At 41.4% G+C, this 27,458-nt stretch overlaps 1 protein-coding gene across 1 annotated transcript; it reads right to left on the bottom strand.

Moving 5' to 3' along the window:
* Positions 1–479: 479 nt before the first annotated feature.
* On the bottom strand, positions 480–27,024 carry si:dkey-192p21.6 (uncharacterized protein LOC565246 homolog). The gene is made up of 18 exons (XM_053436882.1): positions 26,918–27,024; positions 26,521–26,615; positions 25,079–25,200; positions 24,077–24,195; positions 22,208–22,277; positions 22,050–22,116; positions 20,093–20,175; positions 17,096–17,172; positions 15,023–15,053; positions 14,742–14,902; positions 12,220–12,332; positions 11,293–11,414; positions 10,559–10,682; positions 10,354–10,440; positions 8,964–9,041; positions 5,620–5,690; positions 4,396–4,508; positions 480–3,410 (listed from the first exon to the last, which is right to left on the bottom strand). Exons 1-18 carry the CDS (start codon positions 27,018–27,020, stop codon positions 3,235–3,237), a joined length of 1,812 nt encoding a protein of 603 aa, XP_053292857.1. The 5' UTR covers positions 27,021–27,024; the 3' UTR covers positions 480–3,234.
* Positions 27,025–27,458: the final 434 nt, after the last annotated feature.

Genomic DNA, 27,458 nt, shown 5'->3' with positions numbered 1-27,458 from the left:
CAAAAACAAGTTCCCTCGATAGAAAAAAAAATGCAAAATAAAAATTCACAGCGCAAAAACAAATAAAGGCGCGGTACAAGCCACAGTGTGTATCCCACAGTGTGCGCGGCTCCGGTGCAGACGGATGAAGTCAGTGTGCCATGGACGCGCTGCTGTGCGCGCCGCGGCTCCAGTGGCTGCTGCTGCTGACCAGAGGAGGAGGAGGAGGTGGAGGAGGAGGAGGAGGCAGCAGACATTTACAGGAAATTTAAGAGCATAACTTAACAGCAGGTCAGTCATCTCATTAACACTCTGCAGGTTGGAAATTATTAACTCTTATCAGTAAAAGGCGCGTTTTAAAGGCACAGGCACTGTTTTTTAAAAAGGACCTCAGCCATTATCAATTTACCTGCTTCAATATAACTGGGTTGATCATTTATGTAAGACTTTTAGTTTAAAATAATCACGAGTTTACATTTAGTAGCAGTAAGTAGCACCAGGGGTTTTAATGTATTTATTATGGTGAATGTCAAATCTCTAAACATGACATGGGAGGATTTCAAGAAATGTACTTTCATGGGATTTACCCTTTGAGCTGTATCATCTCCAAAATACAGAAACAAGGGTCAATAATAGGGGACACAACAGCTACAGAACAAACAACAACACAAGAAGGACAAAGCAAAGACAGACAGAACAACAGACTACAGTTATAATATTAACACTAAATACAATCAAAAGAAAGAAAGAAAAGCTCATTCAATGGATAAATAAGGAATGGAGGAAATACAAGAAATCCTGGAACAGTAAAATAAGTAATGAAAACAATTGAAAAAAAAATTTTGGGGATAAGTTACATGATGACAGATATTGAAAGGTAACGTATTCCATTCCTAAGGAGCCCAAAGCCTGAACATTTTCTGTGAAACAAAGGTGACAAATAGTCATGAATTTACATTGGACATATTCAGATGTACCAGTGATTATAATATATTTATATGGTGGAATCAGATTTCAAAACAAAGCTTTGTGTTAGGACAGGATTTCAAAGATCCAGCAACAAGCGAATTGAGCTTTTGTCTTCATTAATATCCCTGCTTAACCTATAGTGCATTATATGGTTTAATCAGACTCATGAGTGTTGTACCTGCTGACCACTGTGAGACCAGCTCTGTGACTCTGTGGGACATTTCCTCTTTCAGGTCTGATAGTGTCACAGAGGACGACGGCTGTTAAAGTGTGGGATCTGTTTGTGACTCGATAGCGTGTGGAGTGATGCATTGCTGCATCCCCGGGGCAGGACACCAGTCACTCACACAGAAATCGCTCCCCAATCAATGTCTCTGCATGGAGCACAAAAACACTGGAGAAAAGGACGACAGGGCTTCTCAGCAGGAAAAGAACATATCACCTACTCTTTTTATCATAGGACTTAAAAATCCTTAGCTTTTACATTCATGATTAACATGTAATACTGTACTGTAAATAGATTTATCTCTAACTGTGTTCAGTAAAACGCTGTATATCCATTTCAAATAAAGCCATTGCTTGAAATCCTCCAATAAAAGGTCCAATAGTTGTCGCCCGCTTGAAGATATCAAGTTGTATTTATGTGTTATGTCAATACATTTGTAATAAATGATCTGATGAGCAGATACTGTACTCAGATGTTCACTTACTCTATAGCGGGGTAAATATAATGCTGATTGCTGTATCAGGGGAGAAAGCTGGGATCATTATGAGAATATAAGAAGGCGAGTGGTCAGCATGAGCACATTGTATCTGGGATAAAGTTTCCATATGACAGACTATAGGTATCCTGAGACATATGCTCAGTGGGAATCAATAAAGGCAAGGAAGTGTGGTATGTGGGACCACAGTGGTGTCTTATGGGCTCTTTTTCTGACAAAGCTATAGAGCGACAAGACATTCAGAGGCCGGCAGGATGACATTAGCAGAAATTCAATCTGAAACATAAGAAGAATATTCATTACCTCCAGAGTCTAGACATTCAGATTGTGACCTTTTTGATCTTTATTAGCAGCTGCTTGTGATGATCTGTGCTCATAATGCTTTTGCAGTTACTGTACGTCACTGGGAATGAGTCAGCTAAATGCTAATATTTAGATTAAAGCTTCATCATTGCATGCAAATACACAGAAGATATCTTTAGCCCTCGGTGGTGAGTCTGTATCGATTTCATTTTAATCCCATGAAGAAGCATTAATGTGTTTCCATCACGAGCGCAGGAGTTTAGGAGAGCAGTAATGGATTCGGAGTCGTGTTCAAGATGGAAGGAGGCACCTAGCGGCATTCCAACAACAACGTCTGCTCGTAAGACAGTTACCGAAACCACTACACCGTGTTACGCAAGGTTCTTAGAGCCTCGGAGGAGCGTAATTTGATTTTACTGTGGAAGAGACGCACAACACTGTGTCATTTAATTAAATAGATGGTCATTTCATGATGTACACACAACCTGACCTGATGTTGAGAGCACACCGATCCGATCATACACACATTCTACACACACACATATATATATATATATATATATCAATAAATCAACAAGACTGTCAACCATGTGGGAATAATATAGTTTGAGTCTGAGGATTAACACGGTTTCAGTAGTTTAGTATTGAATGGGTAAAATGTCAAAAGGGCTCAGGCTCTTTGAGGGGGCTCGCCTCCAGATGAATTGGATTCAAGTCATTTCCCTGATTTTCTAATACAATGAGTGTGAGAGGTTTCAGTCCCATTAATGACTGTGAGTTGTGCATCTTGACCCCCATTAAAGTATTGTCACCTGGACGGCAGATGGTACATCCCCCCGGCACACTCGCACACACAAACACACATAAGGAGGAGAAGTGGCCATGGCAACAGTCTCATAATGGTCAGGCTGGTGTGTAGTGGAATCACTCTGCCTAATTTGTTAAGTACCATCTCAGTATATTAGATGTAATCAGTGTATTCAGTGGCATCAAATAAAACCTCAGCTGCCCACCCTGACACTGGATCACTGGATCCTCTTCTTTAGAACCAGGGTGTTGTTTTAATGGGTTTCATGGATGAACATGTTTACGCTCTTTCCATTGTGCTACAGCCTGTGTTTGTTAAATACAATATTCACCCTTTCTTTTCCGGCTTAATTCATCAGCTGACTTGGACATTAGCATCAGTAGGCTTGATTTACATGTATATGTATCACTGAAGAGGAAACGGTTAGCTGTAAAGATAACGGTGTCATTCTGTTTATATTTTCAGGAAGAAATTCTTCCTGTAGAGCAGGTAGGCAATGAGCACCCACAGCGCGGTCCCCCACAGGCTTTGGAAGAGCCACTCCCAGTGGCTCTGCTGGAAGTGCATCTCCCAGCTGAACGGGAAGTAGAGGAGAGAGTGGCCGACGTACACAAAGATGGAGTTCATCCCTGAGGAGGGGAGGAGATGTTGTTTTACAGGACCTGCATTAAGCCTTAGAAGTCTACAATTATGTTAGTGTCATTAGACAGAAAAGACCACATACTAATGACATTCTTACGGCTCTTAGATCAGTGTGTGCTCAGTAAAAGCATAAAAAGAAAACAATGTTTTTATGTATTGGTGAAACAAATAAAATGTCAGGCAGGTCTAAAGGGAGCGATGAGGTCTCAGACTCAAGAAGGTTAACATTTGGATATTTTTGCCTCTTAATGGCATTGGAAACACGACACACTGACATGTTGGTTTACACATCCAATGGATTCACAAATTAGCCAAGTTAGCTTTCATTTGTAATCAAGTTTCAATATTTGTTCCTCTGTTCCACTGAGGAGAACATTTGGACTTTAAGATGCTGAATGTTTCATTATGTTCACCACCTAACGTAACTAACTTTGGCTGTGGGATGCTACTGCTTTAGTGAAAACAGTTGGACACCTGTATATGGAAAAAGCCTTGATGATACGTTTAAGACTTAACAAAACATTCAAGTTAAATAGATAGAGCTGCAGGGTTGGGAAATGTCATAATAATAATAATAGTTATAATAATAGAAACCCTTTATCTGTATCGTACCTGTCAAAAGAGCCATTACAAGGTACTACACGAATAAAAACAATAAAAGGCAAAATAATACTATAATACAATAGCATTTATAATCACAAATTAAAAAGAATCAACAAACAATGATACAAAATATAAAATCAAGAAAAACAAATGAAACAAAAAGTTAATGGCGAAAGTAAAGGATTCCGGTGGATTCATCACTACAAGGAGTCTTGTGATTCATCGTAAGTTTTAAAGTATAGATTATAGCTCCTTTAAGAAGTTAGATGCACTTTGATGACTTGAGCTGAAGGTGTGTGATCGTGTGCCCATCATGAATTATTGACCAGGACGAGACTTTGAGCTTTATGATGTGTGAACAACTGTTACCTGGGTATATGAACGGCTGTCCGCCCCACCAGCCCCTGATGTCACTGACAAAGTACATGGCCGCCAGCAGCAGGAAGGAGAAACAGCCCATGCATGTCACATAGGACAACGACCTGGAGAAACAGATCATCGGAGATACTTAAGAGCAACATCCAGTATTTTACATTTGGGGCGTATCTAAAATGTTTGTAGCACGATGTGAACAAGCATGTAAAGACACTGAGTCTATCAATCCTGTGCGGCAGATAAATAACACCCGGGGCTCTCCAGCCAAACCAGCATACTGCAGGACAGTTTCTTGGATTGGTCCAAAGTATTAGCAGTGGATCCTTGGCACGTGCCCCGTGGAGCCGTGCCAGCCAGCCATGTCCCTGTCTGTTCTTAAGTGCAAGAATGTTTGATGTAATATCATCTAATGTAAAATGGCGGCCTCCCACAGCCTCCTTTCACTGGACTTTTTTTTTTTAAATCTCAGCTGAAGTGGGGCCAAAAAGGACTCTTGCCTTCAAGTTAATTACTTCTAGACATCCAGGCAGGGACTCATACTCAAGAGCTCAATAACCTGTGCATGATGAACTGCCTATAAAAGCCAGTCAGGTAATGGCGAGGGATGAGCGCAGTGTTAGCAGCGGCCCCTGTGGAAAATCACCAAGAATTTGCTTACACATCACAGATGAAGTGGTGTTCTTCCTGCTCAAACATGAACATGGTTCACATCATATTAAGGGGGGGGGGGGGGGGGGTGTAGTGTGGAAGGTTGAACCACAGCAGAGGTCATAAAGTAATCTACGTCTGAGGTAGTAATTGCTCTGTGTTTCATGCCAAATCTTAGCAAACATTTATCAAGATGCTGTGCCTTGTTTTTACATTTAAAAAAAGGGGGAAAAAGGCGAATGATGGTTTGGGAGCAGTTAGACAGCTCTGTGATTATATGGAGGCTTTTCCCAGAGCCCATCAGCCGGGGCTGCTGAAATGTGTAGTGAGTGCTTCTGGGGAAGAGAGGATAAAGCCTCCTTAAGCCCGCTGGCTGTAAGGAAGAGCGATCATGTCGGGAGGATGTATGATCGCCTCAACTCGCGCTCCCAACAGATTATTTACAGTAGTAGCTGTTGTAAGAGGTAAGTAAACGTGTGTTTTAGCAGCCTTGATTTGTGCACTGCTGGAAGCCCATCCTTCCTTTTGTGAGGAAAAGTGGCTGGATTTAGAGGGTCAGGAAGCACTTACCAAAGGTTTTTATTGACAGGTATAAATCCTCCGTCTCGTGTGCACTTAGAAAGGATGGCAGCGGAGATTCCCTGAGGGTGGAAATGAAACAGATTTCAAATCGATGGAGGGCGATAAAGCAAGCCGTACTGGGCTAAAGCTAAAACACGAGGCAACAGAATCAAGCGAGTGCGGCCGATTAACCGATTATCTGAGAGTCAGGTGACCACGGCCCATCAAGATACACTCACACACAACACCGGGCTCCAAACTGTTTCATCACCTACACTGGGACATCAAGCTCCTCAGAGATTCATCAGCATAGAATCAGACCCATTTTGGAGCCCAGTTGACCCTGGAGTCATAATAACCACAATATGCATGCAAGTGATCTGATGAGCTTTACATCAATAAAAGTGTTTATTGTTTCATCTATTTACCTTTACGTATGATTTAGATACTGGAAACATTTGCCGCTCGTGAGAGAAACCCGGGGCACTGGATCAGAAACCAACGCTCGTTAGGTGGATATCCATCATGTGTGTAGATGACAGAATCGATGGTGTGGAAATAGCCTAGCCGAGCTGGATTAAGTCTCCAGGCTATCCAGGCAGCAGGATGTGGGACGGGGCTGGTATGTGGGGCAATCGCTCAATTCCAATCTCTCACTTCTGGAGCCTGATCGTTGGACTTTAATTAACAGGGGCTGTTGTTTATTAGGGAAGAAGATGCATGGCCGCTCCCATAATATCAACTCTGTGAGCTCTGGCGTAAGACCTTCACTGTGTCGACACTTTCTGGTACTTTTGGTGCAGCCTCTCCTGTGGATAACACCAACGCTGTGGTTGGGTGCATACAGAAAATGAGCTCCCTCCTCCTTCTCTGCCGAGGAGACCCGCTAATGTCAAGAGCACATGTCTGAAACAAGGGAAGGTTCGGCTCTGCTTCCTGCCTCCCCTCCGAGCCCAGATCGAATTTAGAGGAGTCAATATCAGGAACAGGCCAATCACGAAAACTAATTTTGCTTTCTGTTTTGGTGAAAACACTTTGTAGGACTAAGAATAGATTCAGCCGCTGAGATTAAGGAGGAAGCGAAAACGAGCAGAACACATGGGACGATTATATGCTGTGTTTACGTTTTACACAGGTCTGGATCTGCCGCCTGAATCAATACAAACAGGCTGCTCTCTCTGTCAACAATTTCTTTTTTCTATTTTCTTTATTTCAGTCAACCAGGATTTTAAAGTCCCTGTATCGATCCGTTACTAAACACAGCATGATCCTGGATATATATCGTCTCCAACACCATAATCTCCAGTAAAGCATCTGAATCCTCTCTGTTGCACTGACTGGTGAACCATGACATATTGTGGAAAAAAACATTAAAGCCTAATGTTTATTTATTTAGTCGTGTGTTACTTTATCACTCGTTGCCCCTGGGAGAGGCCAAATGGATCTAATTTATTTCACCTCCCTCCAGCCTCTCGCTCCACAATAATAGTCAGCAAGATTCAACACCAGGAGAAATAATGGAGGAGATTTGTCATTTAAGATCGGAGGTTAATGATATTAAACTCAACAATAGAATTTCAATTGATTTTTATGAAATGAGCAGGATTTATCCTGATTCAAAAACACCATAGAGGCGTTTTTGTGCATTTGCCCTGTTTTCTTCTCTCCGGAGTCTTATATTTCAGCCATCTTTCTGTTTAGATCTCCCTTTGGTCTACTATGCTAAGTGTTCTTCTCTTTTTGGTTGCATTTGAATTTTGGGATGACACTGTCATAATTCAATTAAATTAATAAACTAAATTAAACTAAACCACCAGTATATTAGCACTAAGAGAATGCTGACCTTGATGTTTAGCTCAACATGGCTGCAGACTGTTCACTTGTTTTTCTTCCATATTAAAGCTACTGAGGACCCATTGTTATTGTGAGCCTGTAAATCTCATTCCCATGGTGAATGTGGGTTAAACAAATAAAACTTGACTTGACCTGACAAACTCAACCCTTTGATGATGTAATGATGAGACAACATTTATAAAAAACTTTATTGGTTCCTTCAGCATGTTTCAAACACTAATATACTGATTGTAAGTACTTATAGTCCAATAAATAAATAAATCCATTTTAGTTGAAGTACACATATCAGACTGAAGAAATCTGAAATCTGAATCTAAAAATTAAAACTTACAGAAAAGCCACAGTCGTATACATCAACCAGAACTTAAAACTAATGAGATATATCCGTTTCTGCATGTTTTCCTCTGGCTGCGACCACTGGCCTCTTCTTTTCATCCTGCACCGGTTTGATTTCCAAGGCCGTGTGATGCAGCCAGCTCCTGCAGCTCCATCATCGCTCCAGGTCACAGGGCTGCCAGTTCAGGATGTCTGCCTCCACAGCACGGAGGCTCCTACTAACCCCGTTTTGCAAACAAGCTACGTCTCTGCAGCGTGTCACTGTGTGCGTGCGTGTGTGTGTGTGTGTGTGTGTGTGTGTGTGTGTGTGTGTGTGTGTGTAAAAGCAGTGGCCAGGCACAGTTCGGCAAAGTCTGGCTTTTCCTCATGGATGGCTGTCAGTCTCGTTAGTGCGAACAGCCTCCTGGCGCAGGTTTAGAAATGCAAAACGGGCCATCTCGTCTAACACTCTGCTGCTCCCTGTGGGACACGATGCCCCTCTATACAAATAAAGGAGCCAGCTTGCTTCTCTTTGTGTTTTTTTAGACCACCCAGAATGAGCACCAATCCAAAACAAATACAACTTGAAATGCTATCCAAGCTGATTTTTTACTAGATCTATCCTTTCATTTTAGTTTTGAAGAACTTTAATCTGTTTCTGATATACTGCATTAACAAAACAGTCATGGATAAGAACAGTACATGTTTGAGCACAGGAACAGTATATTAATTGTTCACGCTTTTTATTAGATGCACGTACTGACTGCTGAGGTCTGTAAGTAATATGCCCAACTACTCGGACCTAAAACCACATGTGAGGTACAGACAACAACGAGAGACAGTGCGTATCCCCCCGAGGCGCTGGATACCCTTGTCTGCCCGGAAACACAGCCACACATGGATGTTGTTTAATTGTACGGAGATCACACACATGTCCTCTCCTAAGTCCTGCTAATGAATGGCTTTGGCGGCTATGACTAATACCCGAGTGGCTGGAAAACACATTGGCGAGTTTACCTGCGAGGCGAAGTCTAACAGCAAACCCTATGTAAGTGCTCAGCTGTGTGTGTGTGAGTCATGGAAGCAGGATGGTGTTTTAAGAGATTTGTTGTCTTGGTGGCAAATTATCAAATGACTTTTACACTCATTTACTGTGTTTAAAACCTCTGTTTGCTGTTACATACCAGGACGACGGCCCACACAAGAAATCGACAGAGGATCTGGACGTTTCTCCCCTTGTAGAAAATGATGATGTTCCCAGCCTGTGGAAAAGGAAGCAGAGATAAACAGATAGAACTCAGTCAATCACACAGTGAATAAGAAATACCATGTAAACACCATCCACACGGTGCATCTGTGTATTTGGCTTTCGGTAACCAAATAGGCCTGGGATGTAGGTGTCAATATTGTGTCCCTGGCCCAGCGGTCATATTTCTCCCATCCAGCCGAGCCAGATGTTTGGTCTGAGTCATCCACCTCCTCTGATTAATTTGGTGATGATAAATACGTTTCAGCCGAGGACATTAGCATGAGCGAACACAGAGGAGGGCGGCGGACACCTGGCGTGTCGTCTAAGACCCGCTGACTGAAGGGCTCAGAGCTAACCGCCCACGGGGAATTGAACTATGTGGCTACTCTTGCTTGGCAACTTCCCACAACACAAATGGTTATAAGTGACAGTGTCGCCATCGCAGACTCGGGTCTTAAGACCAAAAGCTCTCTCCTCGCTTCCTGACATCATTTTGTCAATAAAGGACGGCAGCTGTGCACTTATAATTAGGCGGCAAAGAGTCTTTCACGTAACCTTCATTTAAGTGGAGAGAAATTTACGACACGTGGGGGGTGTTTATTAACCTACTTACACAAGGTTATCAGTAAAGAACATCACTAATTCTCTTGGTAAATAAGCTCTTTTAGAAATGTATCCTTTTAATTTACAGATATGTATTAAATGGTCATTAAAAGACATTACGTTTAACATCACAGCTGAACATGCTGCTGGAGTGTTATCACCTAAACAGCTGAATGAATCTTGGTGAAAACCTTCACTGGGCAAGTGTGGTTACATTTGAATAAAGGGTGCTCTCAGCCAATCAGTTGCCAGTATTCTAAAGGGGCAGTTCACCAAAATCATTTCCCAGAAACCATATTACTTCCTGGCAGCACTTGTTATTGGAATTTATTTTGTTTTAACACTTGGTTCCTGTAAAGACGTCGTTGTTTATCGGGTTTTTGCATCACAATGTCATTCACAGATTTATATTGAGGTAGTGCCAGAGGTTTCAGAGACATGTATCTCAAAATGTCATCAAAACTCTCTGCATGCCAATAGGGAAGAATGGAAAGATGTTGTGTTTTGTGGTTTTGTAGAATTGACATCATGGTCAGTCTTCACATTCAAAGAGTAAGCTCAACTTTATATTTGCAAAATAACGTGTGAGGCATGTCTTCTATTCTGAGCAAACGGAATTTGGAACTAAACCATGACAACAGAATAATATGTATAAAACCGACAGGATGCAGGAATCAACAATAATTCACTCGTAGAAGAGTAATACACGATCGGCCCAATACCTGCATCCCCAGGAATCCCATGACGATGGAGTTGATTGTACCCAGAACCCCCTCTGGGTCAAAGGGCTGTGTGGTCTGATACAATTCCTGGAAGAAGAAAAGTAAAAAAAGAAGAGGCAAAGATTGATTTGATGGTTTCACTTCCACCTGCAAGGTTTACTGATGGATAGATAAGGTAACGAATGATGTGTGGTAAAGATCTTACTTTGCACGTGGGGTATCTGTACATGTTATCACCAAACATCAGCCTATCAATGTGTCCTGCAGCGCCGCCAGTGCAGTTTGGGTAAAGACCATTATCACCGATTCCACCAGCTCCCAAATAACCTCTGATAAAAAACAGGAGTGTGATCACGACTAGTTTAGAAAAAGATATTGCATTTTTCTCATACAGTCTTTAAATAAACAGCAAAGGCGGGAAACATTGAAAAAAGAGCCTACACTGAATTATAGGATCAAAGAAATGCAGGTAGGAAGGTCCTGAGGCAGTTTTTATTTCTAATTCTGGGAATTATCACCTCTTGTTTTTAATATTTGTATGAGGTTTGTGTTTACCATGAAACTCTCACGTGCCACTAAAACAATAACAAAAACATTCAGATGTGAAAAAGCTGTGGGGAAAGTGTCACTATTTATAGGATGCCATGCTGGGTCACAGAAATCGGGGGGAAAAAACACAAAAAGCTGCACTGAGCAGAAGACACAGAGCGAGGAAGATGGATCCTCTGCCTCCACTCCTCTTATTGCACATGACAGACTGAGATTGCCTAATTATGCCCTCTGAAGCATCCACCACGGGCCCATAAATCACGGCAGCAACACAAGGTGTGCACACAAACACCTCTGCTGCAGCCCCAACTGTAGATAGGCACGGACAGGTGGAGGAAATTCACACATTTAGCATTAGGGCAGCAATGGGCAGACTGGACTTGGACCTACGTGGGGCAGTGGGGCACAGGCATTAGGAAGGTGATGCACAGCCACAGAGTCTCCAGCAGGATGATTATCAGCCACTGGGGCCAATACAAGATCACATCCTGGATGGGGTTCCACCAGTGATGCTGTCACACACAAATATTGTTAAGATACACAGTAAAATAAAAAGTTATTTCACATAAATCTACTGCATTGTTTTACTGTTTGTTTTAATAAAAAGTTAGATTAAATGTCATTACAAAACAGTAAATAGGGTTAGGAATCTTTTATCAATGTCAATGTTAAAGTTGTTATTTGTTAGTAGATATAATGGGAAATTATTGTATAGAAATTATTCAATTGTCTATTAGGTTTATTAAATTACATTGAATTCTATGTAACAATACAACAAAATACAAATCCTATTCAGCCATTGCTGAATGTTTGTATTTGTATTTCTATCTGTATTTTTTACAGACTATATGTCAACACTGCAAATTTGCTTTTTAAAGGCATGCTAGCAGCATGGCTTTAAACTGTCAGTCTTTCTGCAAGTCATTCATTACCTCCACCGAGTAGGTTATGTTTTGTCTGACTCTAAACAGGATTACATAAAAACTATATACAGATTTCCATACAACTTGTTGAGAAATATCTCAACATGCAGATGTATCCCACTGACCATGGAGCTTTTTCAACAGCAGTGTTTTCAAATGAATGCTTCCTTTTGTCCAATATTGTGGTTAATGACCAAACCAATAGTGGCTGAACCAATAATGTAATACCTGCAACTCGTCAACATGTTAACCTGCTAGTTTATTGATGCGTGTTCGTGTGCTCGTGTTAGAATCTACATTAGTCAGAGAGCCACAGTTCATCATTGTTTCAAAGTTAGTTTTCCTCTGTGCCTTTTTGTCTAATGGTGAAATTGAACTTGACAGAGCTACTCACCGATGTCAGTGGGATTTCTCTCTGTCTCCAGAAAGTCTGCAGCAGAGACAGAACAAAGTAAGTGAAGCCCAGACGCTGCAGCACTCCAGGGACCCGCAGCCACGACCAGGACACTAGAGCACAGCCAACAAATGTGTCACACAAGGCATAAATACAACTCAACAGTGTGGAGTTATTACTGCTGATTTAATCAAATCGTAAATCAGGAATTTTAATGATGTTGAACACGAGAACATCCTCTCAATCATTCTACTATCACTGCTTCCTGAGCGAGGATGATGGACAGCAGGACACGCGTGTAAATGGTGTCAGGCTTCAGGATGTGAACATGTCAAGAAGGTGGGAGGCTGGTCAAAGATTCCCACTTATCTCTCAGTCTCGACGAATTAGGTCTGATTGGCTCGGCTACTGGTCCCGAGATTGATGGTTATCTACACATTAGTTAATTGAAAACCTCTTTGCCACGCAACGTGCTGTAATAACAATGCAGTCCCAATCATTGATCGGCTCAAATCAAATCAAATAAAAGGCGGAAATCTCTATTTTCGCAGGAAAAGCGGAAGCTCTCACGGACGGCACGTTTGTTAAATATGCAGGACACGACCCCCTCCAAGATAATTCACTGTGTCTGTCACTCCAATAAAAATCACAGGGATAGGTGCAGTATCAAAGTGAACTGCAGGAAGCTGTCACACCTTTTTAACACTATCTCTGATCAATGCCGTTCTGTGTGTGTGTGTGTGTGTTAGTGTGTGTCTGTCTGTGTGTTTGTGTATTTGTATGAAATTAAAACCTTTTTTGACGTTCAATATCTTGTAAGAAGTGAAAGCTCTGCTGTTTATTTCCCAGCTCTTAGCACTTACAGTGATTGAATAAAATAATGATTCTTCTGGAATTGAGCAGAACTGAGTAAAGCCATCTGACAGCAGTACAAACAACAAAAGGCAAAAACTATTTGAAAAGTGTTTTTTCCTCTTAAGATCCAAACGTCCTCAAGGTACTTAACAGTCTGGCTTTGAATTTGACTATTGGAAATCATTTTCCTCTTTTCTCTTCTCTAAATTGTCAGACAAAAAATAAGCAAAGTCCGATGTTTTGAGATAAAATCTTGAAAACACACTTTGACCCTAAGAAATAGAATATTTTTACATGTCCAAAACGTAAATACTTCTATTGAGTCTTTTCTAGCCTTACCACAATGTGTTTTTATGGTTTTAAATGGAATCTGAATAAATTAACCAAACCTTACTTTTTAATTTCCTGAACTCCACAAACAAGTGCACAAGTCGTACTAAAACTGGAGTTTGAACGTCCTTCATGCTGCTTTTATGATGATCTGGACATATAACCACAGTGTGATTTATTAGAAATGACTCAGGCCTAATGTTAGAGGTTAACACTGAAATGGTTTAACATTGAGCTGATATGTCTCCATTCTCTTATTAGATCAAACCCTGCAACTGAACTGCCGAGGACGTCCTTGGAGACGGAGGGCAAAGCTGCAGTTTGTGGTAAAAGTCACCGATGCTGTTGTGAGCAGCTCCAGCAGCAGCAGCAGCTTCCACAGCAGCTGCATGGGGCTGAAGGGGTGTAACACTATCTGTTTATAATTGTCCATTACCACAGCGGTTGTTTTTGCTCAATCTGCCTCTGTTAAATGTCCCCTGGTGCTGGATTTTGAGACTGCACACACACAATAACAATATTTTTGTTAACCCGGTTACGCAGACGTCCACCCATGAAAGTCCATTAGCACTGGTGGGGGGGCTAATGTGTGAGGGGCGCCCTGTGCATCCCCAGGTGAATGATGATATAGGGGTTTTCTGGCTGCTTCCCCGATTTTAAGCCCAACACAGCCCTGCAGCTGTGGCTCTTGACACAAATCTGGGGTTGAAACACAATATCTTTAAATCAAGGCTCTTAGCGTTCTTCATAGTATGAACACAGCTAATATAGGATCCGTTATACTGCAAATAAATATTATTTTCAATTATTTTCTGCAGCTGCATCATCACTGGTGAAGAAATAGATGTTAGAAAAAGCCATGGTGATGTAGTGGACTGTTGCATTAGGGAAATGGCCACAAGGGCTGAGTACTTTTACTTTTTGCGTATACTTAAAAGCAACTACTTGCATACTCAAGAAAAAAAGTTAATGTGGTACTTTTACATGACTACATTTCTGTCTATCTATTTACCTAAGTAAACTGTTTGAAACTTCCTCCACCACTGATTACAGATTGCTGAAATAAATGTTGTCTTACAGAAGTTTTCATTATGTTATACAATATCACAGCTAATGTAGTTGGCTTAACATTTCAGATGGATTCAAGTGCTTAAACAGTAGAGTAAAGTCTCTGCTCTCTGCTGGTGATTATGGTGGAAAGTACTGTCCATACGTGGGTCTATTATTAGACATGCCGATTGGTTTTGATAATTTCCCCAGTACAGAACAAACTCATACACATGTAATGTTTTTGTTCCATTAACAACTACAGGATGTGCTGCATGGTGTGTACCTACGTGGTCCGTCTCTTGGTGAGTAGTTGAGGAAGCAGAAGCCGAGCAGCAGGAGGACGGCGGTTCTCCAGGTGCTTTTGCGCAGCAGCTGGAGGCGGCTCACCCCTCTCCTCTGCATGGATCTGAAAGCCAAGACCACTGAGGTGCCAATGATGAACACAAACCTGCAAGAAACATAAGAACGATGCTCTAAAAAAAACAACAGGTATGTGGATAAAATTATGCATATTTGTGTATATTGAAATAGGACCGAAAATGTCTGACAGTTCATCTTTACAACCTACCACGGCATGACAAGGTCCGCCACAGTTAAACCTGCAACAAATCCAGAGACAAATGAATATCAATAGGCTCACAGATACTTGAGGTTCATGCCACTAAACAGAGTTCAAAGTTCTCTAATCCAGACAATCCAAAAGGACGAAAAGATGAATTAAGAACAAAGCTTTGTCCTTAAAGTGCTGCTCCTGATATTAACTTTCCATTTTGAAGAGGTGTGATGAATAAATATCTTCCATCTTGTGACAGGAGCGGCCCTGTAGCGAAGAGAATTCATCAGTCAAACCACCCATGAAATCAATACACCCTTGTAGATGTGGTGAGGAGGCCATTATAAAATCTAAATTGGGAACACCCCTAAACGATGACATACATTTCATAAAAGTTACAGAGACATTTAAGTTTTTTTTTTATTCACCTTTATTCACCCAGAGAAACAAAAGACCCAGCAACTGTCTCCCCTCGAAAGCATGTGCCTTGCCCAATGGCACATAAAGACTGGTAAATGCGGCAGATGAGTGTCACTCTGTCAAAGCACCCTCCTCTATTCTCCAAGCTGTCAGTTAAACACTCATCCCTCCTCCTCCCCCTCTCTCCACCCTGGTTGTTCAAAACAATAAACGTCTATGGATCGCAGCTTTGATTTGGCTCGAAGGAGGAATGGCGTCCTGTGTGTTTGATTTGAGACGATATTTATCATAATTAGTGACAACGGGTCAGAAAACACAGCAGACATGATGAGGAGAGAGACGCCATGGAGCATTCATTTCGTATCAGGCTTTGTGTGAAGAAGGCATAGGCTAATGTGAGCTAGGGTTGACTGTGCTCTGCTATGTTCTCACTACTTCCGCCTATATGTTTTTTCATCTGCATCTGTTTGTGTGTTAGTTAGCAGGACTACACAAAAATCACTTCCTTTAACAATAGGGCATTATGCCACATTTTTGTGAATTTTCCAAGATATAACAGTCTTTAAAAAGAAATATCTGTAGAGTTCTTATATCTATAATCAGCTCAATTTTGTGCATATGATCCAGATTTTCTGAGTATTTTAATGGGTGATCTTAAGTCTGTCTAGAGCAAGGGTGGGCAAACATTTTGACTCGCGGGCCACAATGGGAAAAATCATTACATGAAAGGATTTGGCCTTTAACAAGTAGCAAAGCAATTATTTACAAGGCAATTTAACAAAAACTCGTCTTCGGAGAAAGGCTTGCTAGCCTTTGCTATTTCGAATGCCATCAAAAAACTTGCCTTGGTAGTTGACTCTTGAATCGCAGATTGTCGGTGAAAATTTTTTTGCTGAGTCTGTAAATTAGCCGCCAACCTCTGAGCCGTAGCCGCCCGTTCTTGCGTTGACTGCTTGCTAGCGTAGTTAGCATGCTTCGTAGCAAAGTGAAGGCTGATGTTGTACTCCTCGAAAACTGCGACTGTTTCTCGGCATATCAGGCATACAGCCTTCGATTGGACTTCAGTGAAAAAGTATTTTGTTGTCCACTCCGTGTTAAACACTCGGCACTCGTTGTCCACTTTTCGTTTCCTTGATCCGCTCATTTTACAGGAGGGCTCACAGGGCAAAGCGAAAAAGTGTCGGGAGATCATGTGCCCTTTCGAGCCCTTTACACCACACTCCCGGTTAAACTTAATTTAGATGACGCTTTTATCCAAAGTGACTTACAATAAGTTCATTCAACACAGAGGGAACAAACCCAGAACAACAAGAAGTAAGAAAGTACAATAAAGCAAACCTACAAAGTGCTATAAGTAAGTGCCACTTTTTTTTTAAATATTCGGACAAGTATAGGGCCCGTGGGTGTACTTTGCCCATGTCTGGTCTAGAGTCACTGTATGGTACCAAATAATCCTTTCATCTATATCAGCAAATTTATATTTTGTCTTTGTTTAATGTATACAATTTCTGTTTAAATGGTAGATGTATCTGATCCAATATATACATGCAACATGGTGATAAAGAGGCCAATCAGCCTTGGTGGAGGTGTGTGCTCCCCTTGTGCCCTTCTAGATTTGGTTTTATTTTCTAAGTTTGTTTTTGTCTTAAGTGTATGACTTTACTCAACCATTCCATGGAGCATGTTGAAAGAACCAGTAGCCTCCTCCCCCGTAGTTCACAAACACCATCACTGTCAGGGCAAATCTACAAAGACGGTACAATGAGTAAGCCATATTTAGTAAATCAGTAATAATGGGATTAACCTTCATGCACCATCAAGGAGTAAATGAAGGACAGGCTAGTCAATATTACAGTTAAAAAATGACAAATGCATAATAGTTTTCTAATATTTTCTAATCATCTTCTAAAAATCCAACAATACTTTAATTCTGATTAAAAATTTAACTTCTGAGTTACAGGTAAAGAGGCACACTCCAAATGCAAGCTAATGCAATCTAAGCATTATGAATCACTCAGGAAATGAACACTTGTCCTCTGGATCTCCTCAAGCAGAAGTGCTGACTAAGCCTTTGCAGCTAATATATGATACACTTTATACTTTAGCACTGGCCACGGCTGCTGAAACACTGCACACGTGATGGAGTGCTCCACTGAATCAGACGCTGGAGGAAAATAAGGTGTTTGCGTTGCATGTAAGGAAAACGACCGGGTGCCATTACACAACACAAACTTGCAGGGGAATGTAAATGGAGCATGGTGGATGCAGCTGGTTGCTCCGAGGCAGATTTCTACCTTTCATCATCCTAAATACTTCAGGTTATGCGTCTGATTCATGTGTTGTTAAAAAAAAAAAAAAAATCATAAGAGGATCTTTAAGAGGCAAAACAAGATTAGTACAACCTCTAGGAACGAGATGGCCTGATAAGGAGCAGTGTATCTGCCTCTGCCTCCTCTTGTTTTTCTGCCTAGATTAAATTAAGAGGTGCACCAAAGCCATTACTGCTCTTTTAGCCCCAACCTGCTGATACAAGATTTTAATCGGCCACTATCATCTCAAAAGGGGCTCTTTAGGTAGACTAAACCGTAGTGCATGTGTCCATGTGCTCATTTTTCTCTCGCTGCCTCCCTCACACACACACACACACACACATACACACACACACACACACACACACACACGCACGCAGGCTATCATTTAATTTTTGACGAACATATCCATTAGTTGCCATAGTGACAAAGACAAAGGATAAATAACTAGCCAGATGAGACCTGGTGAAAGTCACTGCTGTGTCGTGGCGTATTGGTCATCTTTTTGATTAAAACACTCTGGGTGTCTGATTTGGAATAAGAGCTCCATTATAAGCAGATCACATTAGGAATGCCACACATGTAAGCACACGTTTTACCTGCTAATTATGATAAAGGGGAGCTAAAAAGACCTAATTATTATTATGTGTACTGAGATCAATTTGTTTCATTTTGCGGCAAAGTTAATACACAAACAGATAATGTCCAGGCTGAAGCACCACAGGCGTGTTTTCTTGGTTCCTAATCAGGTTTAAGTGTTGAATATCCCTATAAAGCTCTCCATTGAACATTTGTCACTTCGGTAATAGACCTAATTCATGCCTGCATGATTTATAGTTAACAGATTATAGACAGACGTGTCTGTAATGCAGTGACAAGTGGTTATGACTGACTGATCTGAATCCCTGCACATGTATTACCAATTATAATATTAGCTGGGAACATTTCTGTTGCAAAATATCTGCAGAGTATTGAGTTACTTGCAGTGATGGAGATATCAAGTACATGGACACCCAAACTAGTCAAAATAAATGACTACTAGAGTGGAAATACCAGGGGTCCTTTGAGTGGCCAAACATCAGAGCATATTTGAAACCGAATCGGAAGGAAAAACTTGGAGCTTAGTCAAAATAAGGTACAGAATGAATCAGCCACCTGGTGTTAAATGCAATTCATTGTTTTGATGTAATAGTTGTTTATTCTGTCGCATGGCACCACTAACTACTGACGGTGCGATTTTCGACAGTGAGGGGACCAGCAACAGGCTTTTAGCAAGGCGGCACAAGATTAAAATCCAGATCCTTTTAGAAAAATTAACGTGCAACTACAACCCCACAGTTCTCTGTATATCATGTCAGCGGAGGCTGAGCAATGATCAGAAGAAAAAAAAACGACCAGCTCACAAGAAAAGCCTTTTGCCTTCAGAAATGTCTCAGTATTTATGGCAGATGACTGATGCGTCTGCTTTCTGTAGAAAGTTGTTACTTATCAGGGGTATGGACCATAAGTCACAGAGCTGAGGAGGCACACACAGCGTTAACCCTGAGTGCTGAGTCACAGTGTGATTAAGTGGGTTGTCAGGAATGAGAATTTCCAATATTCCCAATCAGGATATCAATATGCGACAAGTATTTGTAACCCTGGAGTGACATTTTGGCAAACAGGATTGAACAGTGCTGCGGTAGCAAGTGCAAATAAAAGGAAGGGAAATTGAAATGTATCATTTCATGGAAACCCTGTTATGGATGTTTCCAACCAATTCAGTCCAAGGTAAATAAACTAAGTGGTATTTTGAATTTATCACATATGCACGGTGGTTTCAGGCGACGCTTCGTCCAAAGGAAAGCCACAGATTGAGAAGACGCCAGTCGTCCCCTGGATCCTGCCTCTGTGCCGCTGGATTTCCTCTCGCTCTCCATTTTGGCAGGAGATCTATGACCCTGTGGATGTGTGCTGATATGTTGACGGTAATATTACATCAATTACTTGGCGAGGGGGAGGTCAAAGCCACACCAGCATCCTGTTTCCAGAGAGGCGTGCTTTGTGTCTACCCCCAGGCCACAATTAAGGCGAGCAGGGAGCCCAGATTCAATCACATGCATCACTCCTGTCCAACAGAAACACACTGTTCCAAACCCGAGACACACCGATATCACAAATCATGCCCAAAGCTATACTGCCTGATAACAAAAGCTTGGGGGAGCATGTGGCCAGACTGTGACCCCTGTAATTGTTCGTTATGCCGGGCCTGTAGATGTTCATCATGCCACAGACCGCTCCAGAAAGAATTAGCATGTGAGCGAGCAGCATGTGGTGATGCACTGATAAACAGGGTTGTTGTTGATAGACCACATACCCTCGGAAAGTGTCCAGTGAGCGTAGACGAGTTGGTTTGGCTTCGGTGGGCTTGTGCTCAGCTTCAGAAGAATCTGCTCCGTCCTGTAGAGACAAACAGCGGTGAAATAATGTCATGACCTGATGATTTACCTACCACACACTGAGTGGCTACTGTTTGATACCTTATGTTAAATCTTTGTTGTTTCATCTTTCCTTTGTGTTCGCAGCTAATCTCTGTGAGCAGTTGTTCACCTTTTCAGAAATGTGTTAAAGCATTGATAGATATCAGAGCAGCTAGTTGAGTAAATATATTAAAAAGAAAACTGGAAACATTTCCCTTTACTTCAGCCTGTACCTAGATCTTGCACTTACTTTTTATCACTGTCCTTTCTGTTTTTAAGCATTTTTATTATAGCATTGTATTTATTTGTATTTCCTATTATTTAAAATGTCATTTTAACATGTTCTTATATTACTTAAAATCTGTTCTTTTATAATTTACTGTTCTGTTACATTTTAACAGGTTTTTATTTGTATTAACAGGTTTTTATTTGTATCTATGTTGTGTATAAAGCACTGAGAGCTGCACTTATTGTATGAGAGAGGCTATACAAATTAAGTTTATTAGAATCATTAATATCATTATTACACGATTGTATGGTCTGTCAAAATACCATTGTACATGTACCATATACTCTCAAAGATACCATGGTATCTATAACTGAGCCCTTTCTAAATATATGTAGTATTCTAATGAAACATTAATACAAATCTATTAATTAGTGCATCTTTAAACACTTCAGCACTTTTTTTTCTCAGTAGCTCCCTTACTTTGCCTCATGCTGCTTTGAAAACGTACACATCAAATGACCTCTTTTAATAGCTGTTAATTAGCTAGTTCTGCTGATCTTCATTCAATTTTAATTACCCTCTTTTATACCAATGATTGATTATGATTAGATTATATTTAAAGGATATTTGTTGCAGCTACAATAGCTACCAATATGTCTAATGCAAAAATCAATTTATAGATTTTATGTTACAGTGATTGTTCTGAGATGTAAAAACATTGACAGGAACAAAAGTCCAGATTGACAAATTGCTCATAACCCTTGAAAATCCTGTTGAGCCTCTCTATGTTCAGGGTCATTCTGTGTGCAGGGTGCTGGAGCCTCATTTCCCCCCCATCGCTGTGAAGGCAGCATTGAGATGGCTCTGGCCTGTTGCCCTCTCAGTTGGATTAGCCTGACTCACTGGCCCCTATGCAGCAGTTTAAAGAGCCAGAGCAGGAAGACACCCGCACTAATATGTTTTGATGGATCTGCTTGCCATAAAGACGCCATATGGGAGACCGAGGCCTCTTGCTCGGAAGAATGAGAGGAGCCATTCATGCTCACCAAAAAACACACAGCAGTTCTTGCGATCGAGCAAGCTGATTGGACGGACACGACGCTCTGCTCTATCGCTTGTATGTTAGTCTGCAGTACAACTGGCTCCGCTAACATTTGTATCAATCATTCCATTAGTGTCTCCCAAACGGCTGGAGTCTCTGAGCAATTTTGGTATGCATCTCAGGCTGCGGAGATGGCCAACGAAAATAATTCTATTGGATCAAGGCAATGTTAATGTTAGATTGCAATAGAGCTTAAAGCCAGTCATTTTCCTGCAGAGGAAAACGAAAGATGGGGCAGTTATTTTGCATTGTGTTACTCTGAATGCTTTAAATTGCGTAAAACAAAACAGGAATTTAAGGAATAATGAGATTAAACGAAAATTAAATAATCATATTGTGGGTTTAATCCTGCATCTTGAACAAATTTGCACGGCTGAGAAGGGACTACCACCTTAGGACTCGTTTAATGAGAATCCTTTGATTGGTTTATGATTGATCTGCATCTAATCAATCAAATCATGCATCTGTGTCATCTCACTGTGTGTATGAAGATATTAATCATCAGCGGCAGCGCTTTACTTACATTATCCACTGAGTACTGAGTGCATTGGCAGCAAATGGTCTTAAAAAATGTTGATGTACGACGCCTCCTGTAAAAAGGACAAGTCTGGGGTGTCTGGTTCTGATGGGGGAGTAATGAGAGCTGAATCATTGTGGATGAGGTGAAAGGCACATGGGTACCTGTAGATGTAAGGTGCTGCGACGACCAAGAGGGTGATTATGGCCAGTGAGAGAGCTGAAACCACAAGAGCTGAGGGAACAGAAGAGAAAACGCTCATGTTTACAAATGGAAGTTGTGTAATCAAACAGCTCGTCATGGCCTCTGTGTCTGGACGTCCATGTCTAGGGGCTTTACGTGTCTATCAGAATAGAATCAGACTGGGGATAAAAGGCCTGATAAACCAGTCTGTACTGCCTGCTGTACTCGCCTCCTGACGCCACTGTGGGAATCAAACAGTGTCAAAGGGGATCCCTCAAGTGACAAAGAAGAGCCTAATGGAAACTCCTGGTCGATCCATCATCGGGCAATCACTGCGGGTAATCTAAGACTACGATCATTTGAAGTGGAAAATGTAAGACTACACTGGGGTCCGGATGAAGAACTGTATGAGGGGCCACAAAAACAATGAATGGTTTTATTATTTGCAAAACAAATATAGACATTTTCCTTGATGATTGAAAAACCAAAAACACATGTTCCTGAATCTGTATCACTACAGACAGAAATATTAATAAAGATACTAATCAAGCTAAATACTACTTTTTTTTTCTTCATTCTTAAAAATAGAAAGTTGCACAATTACCTCTCACCCATCGGTCCCAACAGCATTGAAATAAAAATGAGACATTGGACAGCTGTGGCAATGATTATAAAACTATGACACATAGGCTCAGGTCTCAGGAGATATCAATATGCTCTTCTTGCGTCAAACTACGGAGGAAACACAGGAGCGGCGGGTGCCGTGTTTGTCCTCAGTGGAAAAACAAACATAAAGAGATACCATTTGAACCTGAGCTGAATCCACACTACGACATCCACTCGGAACAAAGCGTGATCTTTCCTGGCATCTCTGGTGTCTGCTCGTAAAAACACCATAAAGCTCTCGGCATCCCTGTAACAGCCATGCTCCCTCCATGAGTCAGAATGAATAAAAGCAAATTAATGGACGTATTTGAAACAACCACATCAAGGTCAGTTCGTCAATACATTTGCTCAAGTCAAACACTTAATATGAGTCAATATCTTGGATTTTCTTAGAAATAATTAAGGCCCCAGGCAGGTGACTGTGGTTTGTGGTACAATGCAGAATACAGTACTAACGTGATTAAAGGCTGGATCTGATAGCGGCCGCACAGAAATACATCCGTGAAGAACACTGCGCCCAGAAAATGACCTCACGAAGGCCAGCGACCAATCAATGAGAGACACTGAAGTAAACTTTGAAATTCCCCAGCAGGGCAACTCTAACCGGTCTGGAGCTGCTGACCAGACCATTACTTAAGCTGAGCAAGTCCTACAGGGAGTTTGTATAATCACCGGTCTGTGGAGCTAATGGAAGCTCATCATACTGTGAGGGGTGCAGTCACACTGACCATATATCTGCTGGGATAATGGCTACTTGGCCTTAAAAGTCTGATCTACAACATAATCTGCAATATTGTTAAGTAGAGTGTACATTATGGAGAGAGACGCTTTCAAAATCCCATTACGCCCTAATCCTTCCACACTCCCTAATGTATTACCCACAATCCCCCACTCGCGGAGCCAGGCCTTCAAAACAAACAAGAGAAGCTTCTCTTTTTATCCCTTTTCAAGAAACCTTGTCTTATTTGATCAATACACATCATGTCCCCAGAGATGGATGAGAGGTCCTGCTCAGTGGACGAGGCCGAGCCGAGGGATTCGGCTCTTTGCTGACTCAATTAAGCAGAGAGCGGATCAAAAGGCTCGACCTGAGCCTGGACACATGTTCTCTTACTGTCAGGTGTCTCAACAAGGCAATCCCATTCACTCTCTAGTCATATTCTCCATCAGTGTTGTGCACTTACGCAGGTATGCGTTGTTTGGTCTTTTGGCCACAGTGTGAGCACAGCTGGGATCACCGGTGGCTTCTGACATCTTGATCCAAACAGAGTAATGACCGCCTTCTCCATACTCCTGACTCCACCTGCAACCAAAAACAAGTGAAAACCACTTAACACTGCAGGCTGCTTTTATTTGATCCCCTCTGAGATTGTGTTTCATCATATGAATACATGTAGTTATTGTTCTGCCTATCTTTTGCCACACAGCTCTGCAGCACCACCTAGTGCCTTTGGACCCAAAGTGCTTCCCCATAGGTCCTCCCACCATCTCCAGTTTCAGGCACCCAAAACATGCATTACATGCTCATATTGATCCACTGTTCGGATGACATACTAGCTATCACTTGGAGTGTTATTTCAAAGGCAGAAGGGAATCAATAGCAGCACAGTCTGGTTAGAGACCTCAGCATTGATCGGAGAGGCCCTGGAGCAGGCTTCAGAGAGCGCCAGAAAAAAGCACCATGCAGGAGCCCGTCATGTTGCAACTGAATCCCTGGCCCCATGTTTACGGGTGACCCCCAAATGGAAAGCTCTGCCCCGGTATCCCGTCAGCCCTGATTGTTTATAAATATGGCGACTGTCTCCTCCAGTTAACGTCCCCGCTGAGGTTTCCACAGCACGTGTGGCTTTAAAGCTTTAAAGAGCCCTTTTCATCAATACTGGAATGTCGGGTCTTATTAGCCCCAAAAAGGCTCCCGATCGATTAGTGGAGAGGTGGTTTAAGGGAGGGCATCACTCAGGTCCAGAAAGCAGGTCAGGGTGACTCCCCCAGCCCTGTAAATAATCACACAGACTGCTGATGCCACCACACTAGATTACGTCTGCAGACAAGAGCGATACACTCCCACAGACAGGGACTTTATGGGGGAACAGGGAGCAAATCAGCAGTTTTACCTCTGTGTGCTGTAAATTGACAACTGGTTTCATCCCATTGATGTTTATTGAGAATATTAGACTGGTGGTCACCTGCACAGAGTTGAGTTCCTGGTCTGCGGTTCCACCCGCACAGTCAGAGTCAATTTGGTGCTGATCACCACAGATGCATTGTTGTTGTTGGGTTTCACACTGGCCAGATGCTGGTACACACACTGAGGAGGAAAAACTGACTTGAGAACAGCTGAAATACTGAAATAACTGGTCTTCATGGGGTCACAAGAAAAAGGTAAAAAGGTCATTATGAGTCTAGAGTGAAAAATAAATTCGTAAAGAATATAAAAGATATATCTAATTTGTATAAGTATGACAGGTGCAAAAAGACAATATGCAGAGCAGTAAAACAAATTTGTAGAGTATATTGAGCTAGCAAAGTCATCATTTGAAAAATTGAAAATCTGATGCCATAAAGCAATTTTTTTAACTGGATGTAGCTATTCCTATATTTTGCCATAAACAAAAATCAAGATAAGTCAAGAAAATAAATTATAATGCAAATTTCCTCTTCAAAATTCCATTTTCTTTTTAGAGTACTGGGTTTCCCCTCCTCAGGTCTGTAAAATCTCTCAATCTCAAACAGCATTAAATGAAAGAAAACATGCACGGTCATTCCAAAACTTGTGATACTGGTTGGATTTAAATGATCATAAGCCAAAAACGCTTTTGAATGACTGATGTAGTTGATGTTAGAAAAGCTGGGAACCTATAAAGTTACTTACAAAAATGCAGAGAGATGGTAGATTTGATCATCCTTAAAACTACGGCTCTCACATCTTAAAAATCCATGTAAGCAGGGCCGGGTCTAGGCAGGGGCAAGAGGGGGCCTGGCCCCCTCAAATAAATGTTGTGCCCCCTCAAACTAAATAGGGTTAGGGTTAGGGTTAGGCACAATGCCCCCTCAAGATTTGTGGCTGCCCCCTCATACATGCCTGTCTTGACCCGGCCCTGCATGTAAGTGGCTCTCTTATGATTTTCCACATGAAAGTCTGTTTACTTGGTACAGAGCATATCTTTGTATAATTTATTTTGTGCGTCTGAAGGGAACTTTATCAAATCTGAGACATAAACCAAATGGATTATCTTGACTTCTGACAAAAATAAAACCTGAGACACGTGAGATTTCAAACTGTAAGTACATCTAACGAAAGTGCTGCTGCATTATGGGAAATGTAGCAGCGTTTTATAAGCTTAACTTATTGTCTGGATATCACATTTTGACCATTCATGTTTTTTCTTTTTGGTTTTAACTTTGTCTTGTGTGAGTCTCCGGAGCTCTGTGGCCACTGGAAGGATTTGAGTAAGGAACATTTCAAATCAAACTTGACAGAAGTCACACTGTTGACTTCCTGAGTATGTGAGGGGTTCTGTGGGCATCGTAGAATATTGACTTATTCATGTGTTAGTAATCGGAGGAATCTGCGGAAAGACAGACAGATAGAAAGACGAGAAGGGAAGAGACAGTATAACGTCTTTACCTCGTAGCAGTGATCAGACGTGTAGAAAACCTGCACCTCTTCTTTCAGCTGGTTATGAAAAGTTAACAGAGCCTGGTCCATTCTCAGACTGGGCCCTGTAATGGTTTGATGATTTACAGCTGGCACACAAAGCTTTTTGAACATCATAAATATGAGATAGCAGCCACCATCATGATCACAACACTGACTCTGCGTTAATGACTGAGTGAGATCAAACATCTGAAACGTCTGTTTTGTCAAGATTAGATTTGAACTTTGATGACACGAACCAAGCACTGATATGCGATGCTCAAAATAACACAGATACTTTTTGGTTTGAAGAAGAGGCTTCTCCTGTTAGAATCAAACGTAAACAACCACATTATTAACAACCACAGATGAATCACACGAGACTCACCTGAACTGACGTATTGTCCAGAGCTGCTGCCTGCAAGTATTAATAAAGTGAAACTTGTTTGTAGCAGTATCCTGAGCTCCTTCATGGTGCTGCCTGAAAACATGACAAGTAACTGCTCATCTTTATAACTCTTACACCACTATAACAAGCGGTCAAAGGGCAAAACCTAGAGGGCATGGTTCCTATTAACCAGGGCTAGCCGATAGGGCCAAAAATTATGTCAAGATAAAAATGTTTGTACATATAGATAATTATCAGCTTAAATGTCACATTGTTATTGTTTCTTTTAAGTTTAAAGAGCTAAAACATTTGAGAAATCAGAGGTAGATCAATTACGTGTTATACCTCCTCACGTGGTTTATACAATGCATAAGCAATATATAAAACAAGAATGATTGATAGCTTGTCCTAATTTTTTTTGCAAATGTATATATGTTTGTGTGTGTGTGTGCGTGTGTGTGTGTGTGTGTGTGTGTGTGTGTGTGTGTGTGTATATTGTAGAGGTCCAACATAGTTTGCCCAGGAGGAAGAGCGGGCCATC

Source organism: Pleuronectes platessa, chromosome 12 (genome assembly GCF_947347685.1).
Source record: "Pleuronectes platessa chromosome 12, fPlePla1.1, whole genome shotgun sequence".
In the NCBI taxonomy this organism is placed as follows: Eukaryota; Metazoa; Chordata; class Actinopteri; order Pleuronectiformes; family Pleuronectidae; genus Pleuronectes; species Pleuronectes platessa.
The sequence above is the reverse complement of the archived record's forward strand: the minus strand, read 5'-3'. Positions and strand labels throughout refer to the sequence as shown.

Coding starts and splice junctions, on each gene's coding strand:
- si:dkey-192p21.6 (XM_053436882.1), bottom strand. CDS start 27,020: ATGTTTTCAGGCAGCACCATGAAGGAGCTCAGGATACTGCTACAAACA. Junction 22,278..24,076: donor ACCAAACAACGCATACCTGC/GTAAGTGCACAA, acceptor CTGTTCCCTCAG/CTCTTGTGGTTTCAGCTCTC. Junction 9,042..10,353: donor TGGGATTCCTGGGGATGCAG/GTATTGGGCCGA, acceptor CCTTTTCCACAG/GCTGGGAACATCATCATTTT.